Genomic DNA, 22,425 nt, shown 5'->3' with positions numbered 1-22,425 from the left:
GCGTCCCAATATGCAGTTATGAAATGTGTTTTTTAGCAAGAAGAATCTTCAGGGGTCGTTCATGCATTGTTTAGAGGTAAGCTGGTTGTCTGTATGTTCGCTGAGCAGTCATGAGCCATGACAGAGTATATTGTATTTTTTTATGCCGTGTCACTGTCTGAAGAATTCGTTTCTTGAGCGACGCGCAACCTCTCGACTGGGGTACGCCTATGTTACGGCACAACGCTGGCAGTGACGAGGTAGGTCGCGGTATTCTACTGATGCTTTGCAACTGACTACTGCCGATTCATAACTAACGGTTCATAACTGACGATTCATAACATTTTCCTGTGATATCGCACGATGTTGCGAAAGGGAAAAGAACTTTGAGCAGCATTTTTTCCAGACTCGCAGCTACAGTACTTATAGTTAAGTCCTTCAAGTCCTTTACCATTCCTTCAAATCAAGAGCCTGTATTACATTCTGGCACTGACAACCAGTCATCTGAACTAGAGAACAAGCTGTATTGCACAAGATAGGACCTGGCCTGCCTGTGGTCACCTACACTCCTCTCCTAAAGCCACCAGGTATGAGAAGTCTTACACAATGAGATACTCACTCCCATGCCCTCAAGCCACTACTAGCACAGTAAAGTTGCGCAGATTAAATATATTCTGTAGTATGGTGTTCCTTATCTCTAAGGGTATCTCTGGTTTCTCCTGCTGAAATGTTAACAGGCTTTTCATTTTCCTGGTGGAAGGAGGTTGGGTATGTCAGACACAGACTTACAAATGCGCCGATTCAATCTAACCACTGCACATGTTCTTCCTGAACTTTCAAAAACAGATCTATTATGCCGATAGATTTTTTATTTTTTTTGCCTGAATAACATTACTAAAACAATCATCCCAAACTGGGGTTGTAAAGACAAAGTGTACCACTTGCATTTACAAGTAACACTGACTGATACAGACCACTGTTCCATCATCCAGGACCTGTCCTCTCCTCTCCTCTTCCTCTTCCTCTGGCTAGGGATTGCCATTCCTAGTCCTGGCAGTCACAAGGTGTTCTGATGTTCGCTGTTACTCCGAAAAGTATTATCCTGTTAAAGCAGTTGATTACACGGTTACCTCGCATTGCCTGGTTTCTTAGTCTGATTCGACCTGCAGACAGCAGACCCCACGGCTCAATGGTGGCCACCCCTGCTCTTTTGTTTCATATCAGATTTTGGGGTGGCAGGCGTTTCCCTCTGCGATCACAGGCAGCAGAGGCGAATGAGGCCTTGTCCCCCCAGTTGGCCTACTCCAGATCGTGCGCATGGATCTGCCTTCACCCCTCTTCCTGTCGATGCGGCCCCATTGGTTCTACCGCTGGCAGGATGGGACTGTGGACACCTGGCTCCCCTTCAGCAGTGAGGACTCCCACAGGCTGGAGGAAGCCCACCAGGCCTGTAAGGACTTACCCTGCCTGGGGCTTCTAAAGGGGAATCAGACAGTCAGCCTCCATTTCTGGAGGTTTCTTTGGGTACCGCTGATTTTCGCTGTGCTTCAGCGCTATTGATTCACTTGTCCGCCAGACTTGATTCCAAGGGCTAAGCTGGCCGCTTATTGAAAGAAACCAGAAAACCAGCAGATATTGCAGCCCTCCAGGACTCCGGTTTTATGCCTCTGTGCTAACTATTTGTGACTGGCAGGTTTGCTTAAGACCAGGGGCCCCAAAAAAGGGCTTGAAATGTGCGTACGCCACTTTCTAAGCATAAATTGTGATTTAGAAAAAAAAAATTGCTGTGGAAATTGGTGTACGTTTACGGAAACTGTGACCCATGCATATGCACATTATGGAGGCAGAGGGAAATAGCAACTGCAGGCAAAGTAGTGAATAAAGAAAATACACTCATCAATCACTTTATTAGGAAAAAATTTTCTACCTAGTTATTCATTTCTGCCAATTATGTGGCAGCAGTGCAATGCATACAATCATGTATATACGGTTCAGGAGCTTCAGTTACTGTTAACATCAACCATCAGAATGGGGAAAAGTGCAACGGGCGGGGAGGGGGCGGGGGGGGGGGGGGGGGGGGGTCTGAAGCCTCAGCCTTAGCTACTATGTCCTCAATATGTTGTGTCCTCTAAACATACTGCCTACTTATTTTAGTATGCAAGGTGGTCCTGTAAGTAGACCATGAATACACTGGATGAGAATGCTGTTAAGTAGATGAAAAGTGAGCGGGTAGGACTGACGTGGTTGTCTCCGGAGCAGGTGAGCAGGGTGGGGGGGTGACGGTCGCCACGGAGGGGGCGCGCTATGACGTCAGGCTGCCTGAGAGGACGCGCAGCGCGGTGTTCTGGGAGCAGGCCCCTGCGGAGGTGCGCCGGTGCACCTGGTTCTACAAAGGGGACAAGGAAAGCCACTACACTCCCTACCCTGAAGACTTCAGCCACAGACTGGAGGTGCGTGTGTGTGTGTGTGTGTCCCTTTCAAATGCACACATGCTTCCGTTGCATGACCCTTAAGCAATAAAATACAAATATGACAGTGATAACAGCACCCCCAAAAAGCAGAGAAAGAAACATGGGTAACATCTCTTAGGGCGGCCTGTAGCGTAGTGGTTAAGGTACGTGACTGGGAGGTACATGGTGGTTCGATCCCTGGTGTAGCTACACTAAGATCCGCACAGCCGTTGGGCCCTTGAGCAAGGCCCTTAACCCTGCATTGCTCCAGGGGTTGATTGTCTCCTGCTTATTCTAATGAACTGTATGTCGCTCTGGTTAAGAGTGTCTGCCAAATGCCCCAGTGTAGCACACAGAGGACCTGGGGGAGGTCTACACCTCACAGCTGTGCGTCTACTCTCCCACTCTACAGGAGGCCTATTTGATGGCGGTCACCCGGAACAAGTGGAGGGAGAAGTTGGTGTTTCCCTCAGGAGACACATTCACACTACATAGCTTGAAGGTGGGACCCCTTCCCCTTCTCTTCCATTTACTGCCCTAGCCTGTCCCCTTCTCTGGCATTCAAGGTCTATTCAACATGTCGTGTTAATTTTCCCTGACTTGCTCCATGTCACTGTGCTCGACTTAAGGTTTGCTGCACGTCCCTGTGTGTGTGGATTCATAAATCATGAGCTCATTCAGTATTCTGATTGTCATTATGGGAAATTGAAAGGCAGTTTAAAATTAGTTTCTGGGAAGCCACAGTCGATTGTGGGTGAGTGACTATATTGCGTGGCACCCGGCTCTTCCCCCCTCAGCTAATAACTCAGGACCAATGGCCCAACTGCCCCTTGGAGAAGATTAAGCCCCGAACTGTGAAGAGGGGTTTGGAGGAGATCATGGTGAACATACCGGAAGGTGAGCAGTTGCCCCCAGTTTCAGTTCTGCAGCGGACAATGAGCCAGCCTGATTCCAGCTCTACAGTAGGAAAGGGGTATAATGAACCAGCCTGGTTCCAGCTCTACAACAATGAGAAAGGAGTGTACAGTGTTTTAGTAATGCTCTGGTGTGTCATATTTGGCACACTGTGTGTACTGTTGGTCACCAGGTGAGCCAGATGCTGTGGACCACCTGGTGTTCATGGTGCACGGGATCGGCTCCACCTGCGACATGAGCTTCCGGCCCCTCGTCCAGTGCGGTGCGTACGCCTGACCTGTGACTCCGCCCGACTCACCTTATACAGTGCTGAATACATTACAGTAAAAAAAAAAAATAGCATTGAGCTGCAAACAGTAATTTAAGTTCAGAATGGTCTGAATTATTTGTATCGTCTGTTCTCTACCCCTAGCTCAGGGGTGAGAAAAGAGAGCTGTGTCTGTTTATGGATCTCAATTAATTGGCCCAATCATTTCTGTTCTCTGACATCTTGCATTTTGTGATATGTTCATTGCAAATGTACTGCATGATGAAACATAGCCATTCACAGAGATTACTGGATGTAGTAAATATTGTTTTACTACGTATGCAGTGAATGGAATCAGGAGCACCTCCCTGGACCTCCTTAGCACCCATTTTAGTGCGTCGCAAGAGGAGCGCAGCGTGGGGAGGGTGGAGTTCCTCCCGGTAAACTGGCACGACGCCCTGCACAGCGAGGCCACCGGGGTGGACCAGTGAGTGCAGAGCCTGAGGGCTCTAGTTTAATCGCACTTTAATCACGTATGACTCACATGGAGCTTATGGAAGACTGGTGACGTGACCAAGGCATTCCTTTCCGCCTACGGTTGCAACTTTACCCGTAATTTTACCGACTGCATGTGTTAATATTGTCTTGTCACTGAAATAAGTGCAGTCTGGTGTTACCGTGAATGCAGCGATACCCTATGCCTACCTTTCCTACACTGAGTGACAGCTGTTTGACACAGTCGTTCATGAGAATTGGACCGCAGGTAGATTAAGCAAAGCCCCCTGCAACCTCTCTCTCACCTCCCCCCCCAGGGACATCAGGAGGATCAGCCTGCCCAGCCTGGCCCGCTTGAGGGACTTTGCCACCGACACGGTGCTGGACCTCTTTTACTACAACAGCCCGACCTACTGCCAGAACATTGTGGACAGCGTGGTGTCAGAGATCAACCGGGTGCACGCCCTCTTCCTCCACCGACATCCGGGCTTCGCCGGAGCCGTGTCGCTGGCCGGACACAGCCTGGGTGCGTTTTACTCTCCCTGGTGTAAGGCCGACCCAACCAGGGTCCCTTTAATGCTCCTGCGGAGCTCATCAACACTCACCGGCGCGTCGCTGAAATTACTACATGTTTGGCATTGCTCTGTCCCCTTGTAGGCTCACTGATTCTCTTTGACCTCCTGACCAACCAGAAACCGGCCCCAGGCCCAGAGGCTGCTGGGAGTGAGGAGGTAAGCATAGCCAGGCATCTCACCCTAGATGAGAGTGGAGGAGATAGAGAGTGTCAGGGGGGAGCAGAGCTAAACTGCGGACTGTTGGGGTGTGGGCATGAAATCAGTTGGTGCTTGTAAGTGTTTACTGCCATCTAGTGTTGGAACAATGGTTTCCGGGTTCACGCAATACCTCATTATTTGCAGTTGGAAGACAGGATTAGATAACTAACAGGGGCTTCGATATGTCAAATACACATGCACTCAGGATTGATCTGACCTCCTGTCTTTTCACCCAAGATTGCAGACATAATATCCTTATTTTGACATATGCTGTTCTTCTCTGCAAGTGAAGATAATGCATAATGTATGAAATATGTCCTTAATGTAGTTTGAGTGTTTTTATGAATACACCTCATTAATGTGTACACTTCTGTATCTAATATTAATCTGCATTGACCTGTAATGCTAACCAATACACGTAGTGCTTTGGCCTTGGCATCTCTCAAAACATTACTCTTATATTAAATGAAACACTGGAATGGCATAATTGCATTGCCCCCGTCTGCAGGGAGAGGCTGTCAGTAATGGGGTCTCACTGGACTTTAAGAGCCTGGAGGAGGGTCTGGAAGGGGTGGGTCTTCAGAAGTACATGGACCTGTTTGAGCAGGAACAGCTGGACATGGATTCTCTGGTGAGTCTCTGACCGTGTGGCTGTAATATTTTTGCTGATTCCCATTTTGAGCTACTGTAATTTCAATGTTCATTTTCAGAGTGAGAGCATTCAGCCACAACTCTGTGAAACCCTCTGTTGCTCACATTATGTTTCAGTTTCAGAAGATATACCTGTTATTGACATCAAAAGCAAAATGGCCTCTTCTCTCACCTCTCTGTCTCAACTGGTCGACTAATAATCTCCTCCTCGATCTTTATGTTTTGCGTTGTCCTTGTCTATCATTGGTGGCTCTCTCTTGATTTATTTCCCCGGCTCTGTTTTATATATCTTTCAGGCTCTGTGCTCTGAGAATGACCTGAAGGATCTTGGGATACCCCTGGGACCACGGAAGAAGATTCTGAGTTTTGTGAAGAGAAGGCGGGACTCTGAGGTCTGAGTGATTTAACAAGCACCCCCCCCATCCTAAATCTATAGGCTATATCCTATATCTTCAGAAAATTCAAAAATATCTCTCTCACTCTGTGTAAAGACATTACTGTGGGATTTCTTGCTGTCATTCTGGCAGTCAGACCGCACAGTGCTACAGGAGTGTGTAAGGCAGACTCTTTAGCATCGTAAAAAAGCTGCTGTGTCTCTGGCCTCTCCCCCCTGCAGGAGGTTGGAGCAGGACTCCCACTCCTGGCCCCCAGCCTGCAGGCATCCAGCTGCACAGAGGGCTGCAAGTATCTGGATATCAGGACCGGGCAGGTATGTGGCCAAGTGATGATCGTGTGCAGTGTTTTCCGCAGGAAATGTTTCAGTTAAGGTGGACTGGAGACCGGGGGGGAAGCTGGTCTGCTTGTTAGCCGCTACTCAACTGATAAATGTCGAGAAACAGATGTGCAAAAGTCAAGGTTAGAAAGGACAAAACAATTATCTTAATAACTAGTGAAATATTACACTATATATATATGCTGGTATTTTAAGGAGTTACGATTAGTAATTCACTCTCACCTCAATGTTGGTCCAATTTGATAAAACAAACTGCGCAATGTTATTTTAAACTGGCAAATGCCAGTGTTCAACGTCATCCTGCGATGCAGTCGTATTTCGTATTTCTTATTTTTCTTTTTTTAATCCAACGTTAGTTAAGGCGGGGCCATTTTTTTGTTAACGTGGCTCGCCTTAACTATAAACCGCTGCAGGAAACACGGATGTGAATGAGTCTGTCTGAGCAACTGGCTTTCTTCCTCACTGACGGAGGCCCAGTTCTGTTCCTGTTCCACTGCCTGTAATCCATTTCAACATTTCGCCTTTGGTCTGTTTAACCCCTCGCTGTGTGCCTGTGTGTGGTTTAACCCCTCGCTGTGTGCCTGTGTGTGGTTTAACCCCTCGCTGTGCGCCTGTGTGTGGTTTAACCCCTCGCTGTGCGCCTGTGTGTGGTTTAACCCCTCGCTGTGCGCCTGTGTGTCGGCCCACAGGTGAAGGTCAGGTACCCCCAGCTGTCCTTCCAGCCCCAGGCGCTCTTTGCCCTCGGCTCCCCCATAGGAATGTTCCTCACAGTGCGAGGCCTAAAACGCCTGGACCCCAACTACAGCTTACCCACCTGCAAGAGCTTCTACAACATCTACCACCCGGTACAGACAAACCCCCGCACATACATGCTACTTACAACATCTACCATCCGGTACAGACAAACCCCAGCACATACATGCTACATACAACATCTACCACCCGGTACATTACATTATTACATTATTGGCATTTTGGCAGACGCTCTTATCCAGAGCGACGTACAGTTGATTAGATTAAGCAGGAGACAATCCTCCCCTGGCGCAATGGAGGGTTAAGGGCCTTGCTCAAGGGCCCAACGGCTGTGCGGATCTTATTGTGGCTACACCGGGATTAGAACCACCACTTAACCACTACGCTGCAGGCCGCCCCTGGTACAGACAAACCCCCGCACATACATGCTACATACAACATCTACCACCCGGTACAGACAAACCACATGTATACTACATCCAACACTACTTCCCAGTATTGAAAAGCCACAAACATACTACTTAGTATGATATCTACCACCTGGTACTGACATATAATCTACATACTACAATATCAAGACAGACATATTACTTACAGTATGATCAGCCACCCAATATCAACCACCCAGTAGTAATAACAAACAACAGCTACCACCTGGTATCTTACATCTTACATCTAGGTCTAGGTCGTGTTTCTTAAGTATAAATAACTGTATTCCTCACTGTACTCAGTATATAAGAGGGATCTCAAACTACTTTTAACACGTTGCTGAAAAGAAAGTGTCTGAATTTTGCCACACAACGTGACAGTAATTAGAGAGAAAATGAAAACGAGAAAGCTCCTTTAAATTTAACTATTCTTATTTGCAAATAGAAGAGGTTAACACACACCATTCAGGTGTGCTATAAAAAACATATCTCAAAAACATATTTCAGAAACAGCTGTCTTATAGCTCAGTTGTGACCTTCAGAAAATTTTGCACGCACACTCAGAAGCACTCTTTCTTATCTCCAGGGAAGCTTTTTTAAAGTTCCCAGTGGCTCAGTGGTGCAACAGACACAGAAATCAGGAAAGCACAACAATGGCGTGATCAATTGATGCTGTTAGTACTTTTCCACCTTTCCAATACATATTCTTTGTATATGAAATATATGGGTACACACAAACGAATGAATATAAATTATATGATTGACTACTTAATTAATACACAGTGGTTAAGTGAAAAAGATTAGTATCTAATATTTCTATTACAAAAGTCAGTAAATATATATTATATTACCACACACAAACTAAGTCTAATGTAATTTATGTAATGTAATATGTCCCTCCCAGGACACTTGGTGTAAATACCTCCATCCGAAAGGTTTTCTGGACTGCACTATTTACCGAACCACTGTAGCTGTCTGTTTTTAAGAGGCCGCTTGTTCTCTGCCCCACCAGTTTGACCCAGTGGCCTACAGGATCGAGCCGATGATGGGGGCTCCAGATTCGGAGGTTGAGGCGGTGCTGATCCCCCATCACAAAGGCAGGAAGCGGATGCACCTGGGTGAGCCCCTCCGGACCTGCCCCAGTAGTGCCCTGTTTACCCATTTCCCACTGTAGTGTAGTGGGCTGTCTGTAAGGGGGAAGATGATTGGGGTGGAAGATGAGAGAGAGAGCTTAAGAGGGAGCAGGGACGGGGCTGCAGTTTACCCTTTCGATGAACCCTTTCATTGGTTTTATTTTTGTTTTTGTTTCATTACAAAAAAATCCATCCATCCCTCCATTATCCTAACCCGCTTATCCTGAACAGGGTCGCAGGGGTGCTGGAGCCTATCCCAGCATATATTGGGCGAAAGGCAGGAGCACACCCTGGACAGGTCGCCAGTCCATCTCAGGGCTCACACACTCATACCCACAGGCAATTTAGACTCTCCAATCAGCCTAACCTGCATGTCTTTGGACTGTGGGAGGAAACTAGAGTACCCGGAGGAAACCCATGCAAACACGGGGAGAACATGCAAACTGGGAAGTTTATTAAAAGGGGGGACAAAACACAACAAATCATTCAGTGAGCATCTTAAGCCCATTGTTGTGTCCTCAGAGTTGAAAGAGGGCCTGACCCGGATGAGCAGTGACGTAATGGGGTCCCTGCGCACTGCCTGGCAGTCCTTCTCACAGTTACCCATCCCTGTACTGCCCCTGGTGGCCGGAGGAACAAGCACAACGATGGACACATCTGACAGTGAGCAAGGTAAGGAAGCTGAGCCCAATTACACTCTTCCGCCTCAGGCAAAAACATATGAATAATAGCCTGCTGCTGCAAATACCACCGGCAATAATTGTAAAATTATACAAAAGAAATGTCTCCATTTCCTCCTATTCCTTGTGTTCCGCTCTGAATCTTTGTCTGTGCAGCCAGAGCCGAGGATGGCCAATGGCAGCCGGGTCAGACTAATCTCTGGATAAGTCCCCTGGAATGGCCAAAAGCAGTGCAACTGAATTACTTCTCCGGTGAACAAGGTAACATCACAATGAAAAGCCTCATGGCATAGCTTTCTACTGCAGCCTTCTATCCCCTACACACAAAAAAGCCAAAAGCCTAAAGCTGGCAGAAGAGAACACCAGCTGGTTAGCAGTATTGGACCTCTTTATAGTGTGTGTGTAAATGTACTCTCTCAGGAAATTAATATAAACATCCTTGCCTACTCAAAGCAATGAGACCTATAAGATTAATGCACTCCTAATTTATTGGATATTTTTTGTTCCCGTCTTTACCAGTAAGCTAAAGGTGAAATCAAGAGCAATTATGTTATTTTTATGTTAACTTTGAGAGTTACAGTATGTCATCAGAGAGTGTTGTCGCAGTAACCTGCTACAAGGCTTTCCCTGTGCTTCACTGGTGAACTAGCCGAGCTTCACCCGCTACTCACACAAACCATCTGCTCTTCAAAGACGCTTTCTTAATCCGGCCCAGTCCCCTGTCCAGCCCTGTGATTGGTCGACCTGCTGTGATGTCACCAGGTGAAAAGGTAGAGGAGCAGAACGTCCAGATGGGCATGCTGAACGGTGGCCGGCGGATCGATTACGTGCTGCAGGAAACGCCCTTCGAGAGCTTTAACGAGTATCTGTTCGCCCTCCAGAGCCACCTCTGCTACTGGTAAGATCTCAGGCTCTGATGGAGCCTGACCCAATCACGTCTCTTATTTGAGGTGGTGAATCAAGCCATGTCAACCATTGGCCTGTATACCTAACACTGGCTAACATATATAAGACCTGCATGACTTCGGTCTTCAACTCCAACTGTAACATCGTTATTCTGACCCAATTGTACTACACATTTCTGTCTTTGTAAAACTGTCATTGACCTCTTGTGTACGTTTCAGGGATTCAGAAGACACTGTCCTGCTGATGTTGAAGGAGATTTATGGAAGGCTAGGAATCCAACCTCAGACAGCCTTAGCAACAGATTCAAAAACTGGATGACTGAATCTAGTGATCAGTGAGGAGGTACAGAGGACTTCAGGGATTTCAAGGGGGCAGGGGGTCCAGTCCAGAAAGATCAGTTATGGAAATCCGTGTGAATGATAAGGATATTTTCCACCTATTTTACAAGTTTGTTTTTAGATATTGTTTTTTAAATAGCATATTCCTTGGGTTATGGTTATGTTAAAACTTCTGACAGCAACTATTTGCACCCAGGTGTACGTAGAAACTTCAACTATTTACACCCTGGTCTATATACTATAGTAACTCATGCTATTTACCCCCTGGTCTATATAGTAACTCATGCTATTTACCCCCTGGTCTATATACTATAGTAACTCATGCTATTTACCCCCTGGTCTATATACTATAGTAACTCATGCTATTTACCCCCTGGTCTATATACTATAGTAACTCATGCTGTTTGCACCGGATGCATCAAGACTATTTGCACCTAGGTGTACACAGGCACTTGAACTAGTTACAGTCTGGTGTACAGTATATAGTACTGTATGCTATCTTTACCTAGCTGTATTTGGCTATGACAGGCCATGCACACCCAGATCTTAAGTATTTTTGAATTTTTTTTAAACTTGTGTAAATGGCGTTCACTAATAAAGAAGACAGTCTTGACTTGTTCGGTTCCATGAGTTTTTGAACCCATTGACTTTTCACTTTGAAGTCTACTAGTAGCGTGTTTGATTTTCACACAAAATAATTATGTCAGAGCTGGTTCAGCTACCAGCTTACCATGGCTGGAAACATAAAGAAGAACACAGAACAAATATAAATATTTGACAATTTTTTAAAATTGCAATGTGAAGAGGTGAACAACAACAATCTTTCTTAGTAGAATCAACAGTAATCATTCCAATCATTTGGTATTTTGTGATGCTCATGTAAGGAGAGAAAAAAGAATAGAATACACAAACACACATACACACACACACACACACACACACACACACACGCACACACACGCACACACATACACACACATACACACACATCTTCTGGCTTGAAGGTGGTGTACCTCTGTCACCAGGAATGCTTTGCTGCACAGCTCAGAGTTGTTTACAGCTCCATCACAGAGATAACTCTGCAGTAGTGTCAGCTAACACACACTGACACATTTCTTAATTTAGGCCCCCGTTACATGGTGTGGCAGTGAAAAAAACAAAACATCCAGTGAGCAGCAGTTCTGTGGGAAGAAATGCGCTGTTAATGACAGAGGTCAGAGGAGAAGGGTCAGACTGGTCAAAGCTGACAGGAAGGACACAGTAACGCAAATAACCAATCATTACAATAGTGTTATGCAGAAGAGCATCTCTCAACACACAACGTGTCAAACCTCTTAAGTGAATAGGCTACAACAGTAAAAGTCTAAAAAATAAGTCTAATAAAATAAGTGCTCACTGAGTGTAATTGAGAGAATAAATAAGTGACATAATGTGACATAAATGCAGGTTGAAATTGACTTGCTGGCTTCATGGTATAAATAGAATTGTACATACCTCTTGTGCAAAAAGAACTGCAGCTGTCTTGCAAGGCTTGGCAAAGAGTCCAGGATGTGAACCGTGCAGCTTCTTTAGTGGGCCCATATTCTGTTATAACAAAACATATTCCACACTTCTAGCATTTATTTTGTCTACTGGTATGTGGCCTATAGTAACGTTTAGGTCTGATCACAGAGGTTTATGTCATAATTAAAACAAAACACATGAAAGGCTGTATAGCTGCACTGAACTTAGCCTAATATAAATTTTATTCAAGCCAGATTTTCAAGATTTTTGGCTTGATTCTGAAAAATGATGATTGAAAAATTTTCTTAAAATATCTAAAGCATATGACTTGCCTTTTTATAGTTTTGCATTTTATAAACAGCTGTAATTGCCAAGGTTTTTCCTTTTGAGTTCTGACTTCAGAAAGCTGGCAACCCTGTCTCACGTGCGTCATGAACGCGGTTGAGGTGACAATTAGCAAATTCCAAATTGGGGCGGGAATTGGACATACAGAGCCCCGCAAGACGCAAAATGATATGTCTATAGTTAATGAGTGGGGTCGTAAACTGTCTGGGTTTTGCGTAACAAAAGTTCAAGTTGATACAACTGCAAGTAAATAATGGTGCATATTTCTGTAGCCTGACCATAGACTACTTTACTGGAAACATCTTGCTGGCATGTCAAGGAAAGGGCAGGGGCTTACCGTATACTTTGGTAGTAGCGACAGTAACAGACTGTGTGGTACATGGCGTCTCGTAAGGAGATATCAACAAATATGGCGCTCGACCTTTTTTTAACTGATATAAAAAGCTGTGGTACTTCGGCTCTCTGCCAGGGAGGTCAGAGGTAACACAGACTGAGACCACGCCCGAAAGTCGAGTGCACAAAAATAGAGTGTCGCTCTGAGACTTTTAGTTGAATGGCTGATGACTGTTACAGCTTATTTTCCCTTGACCTGGATCAGCCTTTTTGAGTGACTTAACAAGGGGGCGGTGCAGCGCACACCACTTATCAGAAACAGACTGGAGCGGAGCGAGAACCTCATAGACAGCGTAGAAAGCTGCCTCTGTTGTTTTTACGCATAGTTCATCGTTCATATTTTTGCTCACTACTCAACCAATTGGCAGCTCATCGCTCACCGCTTAGATTCTACACGTAAGGTAAGCACAGAGCTCAATAATACTATTAGTTTTTATACAGTAGCAATGCCGTTACCAGGGTTACCAGCTTTGCCTTGGTACTGTTGACATCACCAGCTGTGATGTCGATAAACTGGTGGCATAGGCTATATTAGTAATTGCGCAACATAGCCGCGGTAATTAGAAGAGATTACTTGTTTATATGTAATAGCGCGGCATTGAAACCCAACAATGTTTTACAGTATAGGACTGGAAACTTGTAGTCAACTTTTCTTCATGGTCAAGCAATTCTGTGGTGCCCCATAGACCATCACATTTTTGTGGTTCAGTGAACCCTGCCTGGGCACAGGGGAGTGAACTGAGGTTTCTCTCTCTCCAGCGCAGCATCACAGCGTCAGTGAAGGTAGGGCGACATAATTGGCGTTCCTGTGGATGGAGGAGGCTGGGCTACGGCCGGGTGAGGGCCCCATTCCCCTCTCCCATAATTCCTGGATGAAACAGTTGTTGCAGCGCTTCCGGGACTCCAGTTTCAGAAAGCGGGTTGCTGGGACGGATCCGGCTGGGCAGAGCGAGCAGGTGGACTCTACTCCCCGTCTCAGGAAGGGCCTCCTGCTGGCTGCTGTCATCCTGCTGGTCTTCACTCTCATGCTGCTGCTGCTCTTCTGGAACTACCAGTACATCATGGTCTGGAAGTTGTTGCACGACCAGGAGTACACGTCCTTCCCAGTATTTGGAGGGATGGAGGAAGAAGAGCATGTGAAAGAAAGAGAGAGGCCGTGAAGGAGAGAGAGAGAGAGAGAGAGAGAGAGAGAGAGAGAGAGAGAGAGAGAGAGAGAGAGAGAGAGAGAGAGAGAGAGAGAGAGAGAGAGAGAGAGAGAGAGAGAGAGAGAGAGAGAGAGAGAGAGAGAGAGAGAGAGGGCTTGGTGTGAGTGATTTATTTGGACAGATAATAAACAAGAGCACATCCAGTTTTCTTGCTAGGTGCAGATCAGAGAAAGCTAAATAGAAGGCAAAATGTTTGGACATAAAAATTGCTCAGCAGTAAGTAAATGTCATTACTTACTTGATGGCTTGTCGTGTTAAGGCACTGTTCCGGTGCATGGATGGGCCTCACGGTCTGCCGTTGAACCTGGACCATGCCATCGCTGACTGTGACTGGCCGAAAGCGAATAGCTCCACAGAATCCTGCACTTGGGCCAGTTAGCATGGCCATGGATCTTCAAATTAGTTTTGTATGTGACAATGCTGCAAATATGATGTTATTGCCATGTGTAGCCTCCGCCTGATTCTATTGGACAGTCATCCGGTAGTTCCTGTTTGTTATGGTGCAACTGGTGCAGTGCATGTCCATGTCACGGAGGTTAAAATGTAAGATATAGTTTAAGAACAGCAGCAGTGATTATAAGCTGAATGTCTTAAATGTGTGGTATTATTTAATCCAATTAAATGGAAGATGACTGTACGTTTAATGTCAATCATGGGATTTTTTTGTAACTTGTACCTAGTTGTAGCATACATAGTTTATTTTCACTTTCAAAATGCACATACAGTTTACTATTGTTTGGAAAATTTCTGCCAAAATTCCAAAATTCTTCAAAGACACTCAGTTTCTCTGTATCTGTGTTAAATACATTTATAGTGTGTTTTGCCACAGGGGGGAGACAAAGCCCACATTATGTACCGCATATCGGTGGTTCCCGACCTGATTCCTGGAGATCTAGTGTCCTGTAGGTTTTCATTTCAACCCTAATTTGGCACACTTAATTCAACTAATTAGCAGCTCAATGAGATTTCTAACTGTTGAATTAGGGTGTGCTTTGTTAGGGTTGGACGGTAGATCCGGTAGGGTTGGAAAACACAGGTATCTACTGTACTGTTAGTATGCAGACACCTTCCTGCCAGTGTATCCTGAAGTAAATACTGTGCAATTGTTTTGTCAAGACAATTCCTTGGCTTGTGTTTGACTACAACATCAACATGACTACTGAGTCGCCTCTGTGCTTAACTGAGTTTTTGATGTAAGACAATACTCCCCTCCCTCCTCACCCTTGGCACAGCTTGCATTGGCAGCAGGAGGTACATTAAATTAAGTGCCCATGCCAACTTGTTTACATGACCTGCCTTTAAATGGAAGAACTGTTTCCCAAGCAGTCATGTGACCTATTACGATCTCCTTCAGTGTGGGGTGGGGGCGGCATTTCTTCTGAAGTAATGCTGCAAACTGCAGTTCCACTGATCTCTTTTACAATGAACATAAATCACACAAATGCAATTCTGATATATATACACATGCACGGTAGCCTTTCTGTTGAGATTGCAACCGGGGGCGTGGAGGGGTGGAAAAAAATATCCCCAGCTAAATAGAGAAGGGTTTGGTAATTTGGTAATATTTGCTAATATTCTCGGAACCTTTTGTAAATTTACATAAATATAATAAGCTAAAGATCTTTTTCTCTTTTTGACAATCCAACACATTATAGGCTATACAGCTATACACTCACATACCTCTCCCCTAAATCTCCATCACACCCATCAATTCACAATTCAGTCAACGGTAGTTTATTTGCGTGTGCCAAAAATCACTTCTGCCTTATATACAAAAGGGGGGAAAACAATTGCGACTGTCACAATTTTCGCTTGCCTGTTTCCTGTGCCCTGCTTACCTGTTCGTGTGTCCGGCTTACCTGTTTCTGTGTTCCTGTTTACCTGCTCTTGTGTTCCTGTGTTCATGTCCCGCCCTGTCTCCAGCCCTCTACCTCTTCGCCTCCGACCTGCTCCTGCCCCATTGGACTGACTTCCTGGTATCAAACCACTCTCGCTCTAGACCACTCTCTGCCTTATCTCCATTGCCCTGTCTGCCCAGCTTCTGACTATCATCTGTCCTATCGTTATGAACTATCTTTGTTGTTACTGTTTGCTGGCTATTGGCCTTGGACTGTACGACTCCAATAAACGTCCTATTCTGCCATTTATGAGTCTGCTCTTGGTTTCAGATTGCCTTGTCCAAAGTCTTCAGAGATCTCTAGATCATATGGATAGACAGTGACAGGGACAGGAACCTAGGCTTTGTGTTGCAAATGATGAGTAGGTAGTTTGCATTGAACAAAACTCCCCTCCATTTGGCCTGTCAACAAAGAAGTCACAGTGCAATTTATGCAAGTAAGCATGTGAAATGTGAATGAACCAACTCCTTGTCAACATGCTTAGTCTCGGGGGATTAAAGGTGCTTAGTTTTCTGAGCTTTGAGTACACCTGCTCTCTTTATTTCTGCCTAGCCCCCGCAGCTTTCTGTGTTTTTGTTGTACTACAGGTGAATTTATTCTTCCGTTATTTGTGATGTTCAAAAACCTTTTGAACAAATTATATTGAGATGGACCCATCCCAATAGCTGAAAAGGTTTTTATTCAGATATATTCAGTGTAAGGGGCATCAAATTGCATGTAAAGCTTCTACTAAAGGGGATTTATATTTAAGTTTAGTGTACATCAAGGTTAAAGAATGGATATAAGTACAAGAGCCGTGTTGTTCTTGTGTTTTTTTGTCAATTGACTCTGTGGATTTTGGCCTTATGCTCCTGAGGCTGTATTGACATAATGAGAGGTGTGACCTTTTGAGGATTATTTTCAGTATAAAGCTGAATGAAATGTGAGCTTTGAAGTCTGTGACAATTCAAGTTCTTTGGCAAACTGGCGACGCCCAGTGTTTGTGTGGAGAGTACTAGTGTGTGCAAAGGATCAGAGTGAGGAAAGAGAGAAACTTAGAAAAGAAAAAGAAATTCAGTGATGTTTTTTGTTTGAGTTCAAATGGGTCCAGTGTCTTCTCAGCAAAACAAGCCCTACAAGCTCCTCCTGAAGGACTTGGTAGTACAATATAGCACTGTTTTGAAAATCCCCGAACAAGGCAAATTGCCATGGTAAAAATTTTGCTGGCGAAATGACAACAGCTGGGATCTCAATTGCAGTTTTTTAAGAGCAGAATTATTAACAAAAGCAAAACAGCTTGTGATAAAAAAACAAAAAACAGAACATGCTGTAAAATCCAGCTGATAAACCAGCAACCATCTGTTTCTGAGGTTGAACTGGGCAACCAGCTAAACCATGTCAATCTTGGAGTTGGTCTGAAATTGGTCAACCTTTGTGCCTGTGTACATTTTACTCTGCTACTGTGCATTGTTTACTCTTGAACAAATGGTCAGCATCGAATTTACACTAACAATATTAGTGTGTATCGCTAAGGTTAGTAAGAAAATGTATTATCGCTAAGTCAGTGTATATCACTGCCAATCTTTTTCTGGCAACCTCTGACAAAACTCTACAGAGGCAGAATTTTCAAGCAATCAGAGTGGTCTGAGGGACTTCACAGAAAGGTAAGGTATTTATCAGCTAGTGTCCTGTTGCATAAGCATTGATTTTGCATATACATCATTGAGAAATAATTGTTTGGTTATATTCATACAACAGCTACAAATATTGTTATAATCATAAGATTGTGATCTACACCCTCAAGGATGGAAATCCTGTGGTTGAGCTCATGTGATGTTTCAATTGACTGGTCCAACGCCTTCAGGATCCTGTACAAAAAATTACAGTGGGAGAAATAATTATTTGATCTCTTGCTGATTTTGTAGGTTTTCCCACTTACAAAGAATGGAACTGTGTAGAATTTTAATCATAGGTACATTTTAACATTGAGAGACAGAATATCATGAAATAATCCACAATAACAACGTCATATAAATTTTATAAATTTATTATCGTATTTTTGCATGAAATAAGTATTTGATCCCCTTCCGATCAACAATAATTCTGGCTCCCACAGACCAGTTAGTTTTCCATGAAGAAGCACTCCTAATCTCAACTCATTACCCAAAACACCAGTGTCAACTTGTTACATCGTTATGTAGCTGTATAAAAGACACCTGTCCACACAATCAATCAGATTCCAACGTTTCCACCATGGCCAAGACAAAGGAGCTGTCTAAGGACATCAGGGACAAAATTGTAGACCTGCACAAGGCTGGGGTACAAGAAAAAAAGCAAGCAGCTTGGTGAGAAGTTAACAACTGTTGGAGCAATTATTAGAAAATGGAAGAAACACAAAGTCACCGCCAATCTCCCTCGGTCTGGGGCTCCACGCAAGATCTCGCCTCGTGGGATATCAATGATCATGAGAAAGGTCAGGGATCAGCCCAGTACTACACAGGAGGAGCTTGTTAATGACCTGAAGGCAGTTGGGACCACAGTCACGAAAAGAACCATCAGTAACACACTACACCGTGAAGAATTAAATTCCTGCTGCGCGCGCAAGGTTCCTCTGCTGAAGAAGGCACATGTACAGGCCCGTCTGAAGTTTGCCAAAGAACACCTAGATGATCCAGCGGAGGCTTGGGAGAAGGTGATGTGGTCAGATGAGACCAAAATAGAGCTATTTGGCATCAACTCGACTCGCCGTGTTTGGAGGAAGAGAAATGCTGAGTACAACCCCAAGAACACCATCCCCACTGTGAAGCATGGAAGTGGAAACCTTATGCTTTAGGGGGTGTTTCTCAGCTAAGGGGACAGGACGACTTCACCGTATCGAGGGGAGGATGAATGGGGCCATGACCAGGAAATTTTGGGCGACAGTGAGAGCACTGAAAATGGGTCGTGGATGGGTCTTCCAACATGACAATGACCGAAAACATACGGCCAAGGCAACAAAGGAGTGGCTCAAAAAGAAGCATACCATAAATCCTCAAATTGTATCCGGGGGCTGGTCGATTCGGACAAATAAAGGCCGATAATAATAATATTGCCTACCAGTAGGGCTATCAGTCCATGAGCACTAGAAGACATTGTTTAAATTTAGCTCAATGAAATAAAAGAGCTCTTCTTAGTATTTTATATTGTTGGTTGGTTTAATACTGTTGCCAATGAAAAGTCGTTGTCTTACATGATGGGTCTCCAACACGTTGCTCTCAAGCTACCAGTCGCTTGCCGCCCCCTTCTGAATAGCTTGCCAAAGGCTGAAGCAGTATACATTTTTAAACACAATTGTTGCCGCGGGGCATTCCAGCCTACGAATTTAATAAAAAGTAAATCAGGGAAAATTAAAAATTAACTCAATTTAGGCTACTTGGCTACGCAATAAGGTTTCCATGTATTTACAGCACAGCGCACGTTGAAACAGACGGGTGGAAATCCCGACACTCTTTCAACTACATAAAACCGGTACGCATGTCTCACAATAGCTAATTTGTTATTGTTCATGAAGGCGTGTCTGGCAAGTTTTTATTTTACGGATGTTTTTATTTTATGGTTATTATTGCATGTGATTTATTGTGTTTGAGAATATTTGCAATAAACTAAGTCTGTTAAGACTGACACTATGACTTACCAAAGGGTGTTCCTGATTAGCCTACACTAATTGATTTCTGAACGGTTAAAGGAAGTGTTGAACAGTGTTGGCCCACTTTAAGTGTAGCCTTTTACTTTATTTCTAAGAATAAAATTCTACAACAGAAGCCTAATACGAAATAAAGGCCTGCCTCAAATACAAGCCTGCCCCAAATAAAGGCCTGTGCTTTGTGCAGCCTAAGTAAATAAAAGACCCCAGCCACAATTTGAGGATTTACGGTATTAAGGTCCTGGAGTGGCCTAGCCAGCCTCCAGACCTAAATCCCATCTAAAATCTGTGGTTGGGAGCTGAAGCTTCGAGTTGCCAAGGGACAGCCTCGGAACCTTAAGGATTCTATGGATCAAATACTTATTTCATATAAAAATATGATATAAAATTCATAAAATTTATATGATCTTGTTATTGTGGATTATTTTGTGATATTCTGGCTCTCAATGTTAAAATGTACCTATGATTAAAATTCTACACAGTTCCATTCTTTGTAAGTGGGCAAACCTACAAAATCAGCAAGGGATCAAATAATTATTGCTCCTACTATATGTATAAAAATGGCTGTAAATCTTACACGGTTCATGAATGTAAAAACCCTCAAATTAAAGCTGATTGTGGTTAAAGTGGCTAAAGATAAAGTGGTCATTTCTTTTTATTTGCTGGGGTACAGTATGAAAACAACAAATAATATGTTACTGTACAAATACTTACGGACTGCACTGTGGAGCAGAACAATTATGGACATTTCAGTGGTCATATACACTCAGTGAGCACATTATTAGGTATTTATTAGACTTATTTTTTAGACGTATTGATCTTCTGCTGTTGGAGCCTATCCACTTAAGAGGTGTGATGTATTCTGTGTTCAGAGATACTCTTCTGCATACCATTGTTTAATTTGTGGTTGGTTTTGTTACTGTAAGCTTCCTGTCACCATTGACCAGTCTGGCCATAATCCTCTGATCTCTTGTTAACAAGGCGCTTTTGCCCGCAACCGCTGCTCACGAGATGTTTTTTTGTTTTTCCACACCATTCCCTGCAAACTCCAGAGACTGTTCTGCATGAAAATCCCAGGAGATCAGCAGTTTCTCAGATATTCAAACCACCCTGTCTGGCACCAACAAATTCCATGGTCAATGTCACTCAGATAATTTCTTCCCCATTCTGACATTTGGTCTGAAAAACAGCAGAATGTCTTGAGCATGCTCTTATGCCTTTAGTTGCTGCCACATGATTGACATATTAAATATTTGTATTAACAAGCTGGTGTACAGGTCTACCTAATAAAGTGCTCAGTGAGTGTATATTATTGTGTCATACCCATCCATCCATCCATCCATCGTCACCCGCTTATCCGGAGTCGGGTCGCGGGGGCAGTAGGCAAAGCCGGATATTCCAGGTGTCCCTCTCCCCAGCAACGCATTCTAGCTCCTCCTGGGGGATCCCGAGGCGTTCCCTGGCCAGGAGAGATATATAATCTCTCCAGCGGGCTCTGGGTCTCCCTCGGGGTCTCCGCCCAGTTGGACGAGCCCGGAAAACCTCCAAAGGGAGGCGCCCGGGAGGCATCCTGATGAGATGCCCGAACCACCTCAATTGGCTCCTTTCGATGCGAAGGAGCAGCGGCTCTACTCCGAGCTCCCTCCGGATGTCCGAGCTCCTCACCCTATCTCTAAGGCTGAGCCCGGCCACCCTACGGAGGAAGCTCATTTCGGCCGCTTGTATACGCGATCTCGTTCTTTCGGTCACTACCCAAAGCTCGTGACCATAGGTGAGGGTTGGGACGTAGATCGACCAGTAAATCGAGAGCTTCGCCTTCCGGCTCAGCTCCTTCTTCACCACAACGGTCCGGTGCAACGCCCGCATTACTGCTGACGCTGCACCGATCCGCCTGTCGATCTCACGCTCCCTTCTACCCTCACTCGTGAACAAGACCCCGAGATACTTGAACTCCTTCACTTGGGGCAAAGACTCGTTCCCAACCCGGAGGGAGCAATCCACCGTTTTCCGGCAGAGAACCATGGCCTCGGACTTGGAGGTGCTGACTCTCATCCCGGCCGCTTCACACTCGGCTGCAAACCGCTCCAGTGCGTGCTGAAGGTCACGGTCCGATGAAGCCAGCAGAACCACATCATCCGCAAAAAGCAGAGATGCGATTCTGAGGTCACCAAACCGGACACTCTCCTCACCTCGGCTGCGCCTTGAGATCCTGTCCATGAATACCACAAACAGGACCGGTGACAAGGGGCAACCTTGGCGGAGTCCAACACCCACCGGAAACGTGCTTGACTTTGTGCCGAGAATGCGGACACAGCTCTCACTTTGGTTATACAGGGACCTGATGGCTCGTAACAATGGCCCCGGTACCCCATACTCCCGCAGTACACCCCACAGGGTTCCCCGGGGGACACGGTCGAAAGCCTTCTCCAAGTCCACAAAGCACATGTGGACTGGATGGGCAAACTCCCATGACCCCGCCAGCAACCCTGCCAAGGTAAAGAGCTGGTCCACTGTTCCACGGCCAGGACGGAAGCCACATTGCTCCTCCTGAATCCGAGGTTCGACCGTCGGTCGGAGCCTCCTTTCCAGTACCCTAGAGTAAGCTTTCCCAGGGAGGCTGAGGAGTGTGATACCCCGGTAATTGGAGCACACCCTCCGGTCCCCCTTCTTGAAAATGGGGACCACCACCCCGGTCTGCCACTCTACAGGTACTGTCCCCGATCTCCACGCGACACTGAAGAGGCGTGTCAGCCAAGACAGCCCAACAATGTCCAGAGCCTTCAGCATCTCAGGGCGAATCTCATCTATACCCGGCGACTTGCCACTGAGGAGCTTTTTGACTACCTCAGCAACTTCCGCCAGGGATATAGGTGCAGATTCCCCCGAGTCTTCAGGCTCTGCCTCTTCCACAGAGGACGTGTTGTTCGGGTTCAGGAGCT

At 45.2% G+C, this 22,425-nt stretch overlaps 1 protein-coding gene and 2 long non-coding RNA genes across 3 annotated transcripts; 2 read left to right on the top strand and 1 right to left on the bottom strand.

Annotated features, from left to right (window-relative positions):
• Positions 1–209: 209 nt before the first annotated feature.
• LOC133141559 (phospholipase DDHD2-like) lies at positions 210–11,094 on the top strand. The gene is made up of 18 exons (XM_061262128.1): positions 210–239; positions 1,288–1,429; positions 2,239–2,429; positions 2,842–2,931; positions 3,227–3,326; positions 3,517–3,606; positions 3,937–4,078; positions 4,404–4,612; positions 4,744–4,817; positions 5,368–5,490; positions 5,807–5,902; positions 6,127–6,219; positions 6,933–7,088; positions 8,437–8,542; positions 9,080–9,229; positions 9,394–9,498; positions 9,931–10,135; positions 10,362–11,094. The coding sequence occupies exons 1-18, from the start codon at positions 210–212 to the stop codon at positions 10,459–10,461; spliced, it is 2,202 nt and encodes a 733-aa protein (XP_061118112.1). The 3' UTR covers positions 10,462–11,094.
• Positions 11,095–11,280: 186 nt separating this feature from the next.
• On the bottom strand, positions 11,281–13,038 carry LOC133141650 (uncharacterized). The gene is made up of 3 exons (XR_009710106.1): positions 12,667–13,038; positions 11,976–12,065; positions 11,281–11,662 (listed from the first exon to the last, which is right to left on the bottom strand). It is a non-coding gene; the product is annotated as an uncharacterized LOC133141650 (long non-coding RNA).
• On the top strand, positions 12,516–16,070 carry LOC133141649 (uncharacterized). The gene is made up of 2 exons (XR_009710105.1): positions 12,516–13,123; positions 13,482–16,070. It is a non-coding gene; the product is annotated as an uncharacterized LOC133141649 (long non-coding RNA).
• Positions 16,071–22,425: the final 6,355 nt, after the last annotated feature.

Source organism: Conger conger, chromosome 12 (assembly GCF_963514075.1).
Source record: "Conger conger chromosome 12, fConCon1.1, whole genome shotgun sequence".
Taxonomy (NCBI): Eukaryota; Metazoa; Chordata; class Actinopteri; order Anguilliformes; family Congridae; genus Conger; species Conger conger.
Note: the sequence above shows the minus strand (reverse complement) of the source record. Positions and strands in the feature narration are given on the sequence as shown.

Excerpts from the sequence above, each read along its gene's own strand:
- LOC133141559 (XM_061262128.1), top strand. The coding sequence starts at position 210 with ATGTTACGGCACAACGCTGGCAGTGACGAG. Across the intron at positions 240-1,287 it reads ACAACGCTGGCAGTGACGAG|ATCGTGCGCATGGATCTGCC; the intron begins GTAGGTCGCGGT and ends GGCCTACTCCAG. Across the intron at positions 4,818-5,367 it reads AGGCTGCTGGGAGTGAGGAG|GGAGAGGCTGTCAGTAATGG; the intron begins GTAAGCATAGCC and ends CCCCGTCTGCAG.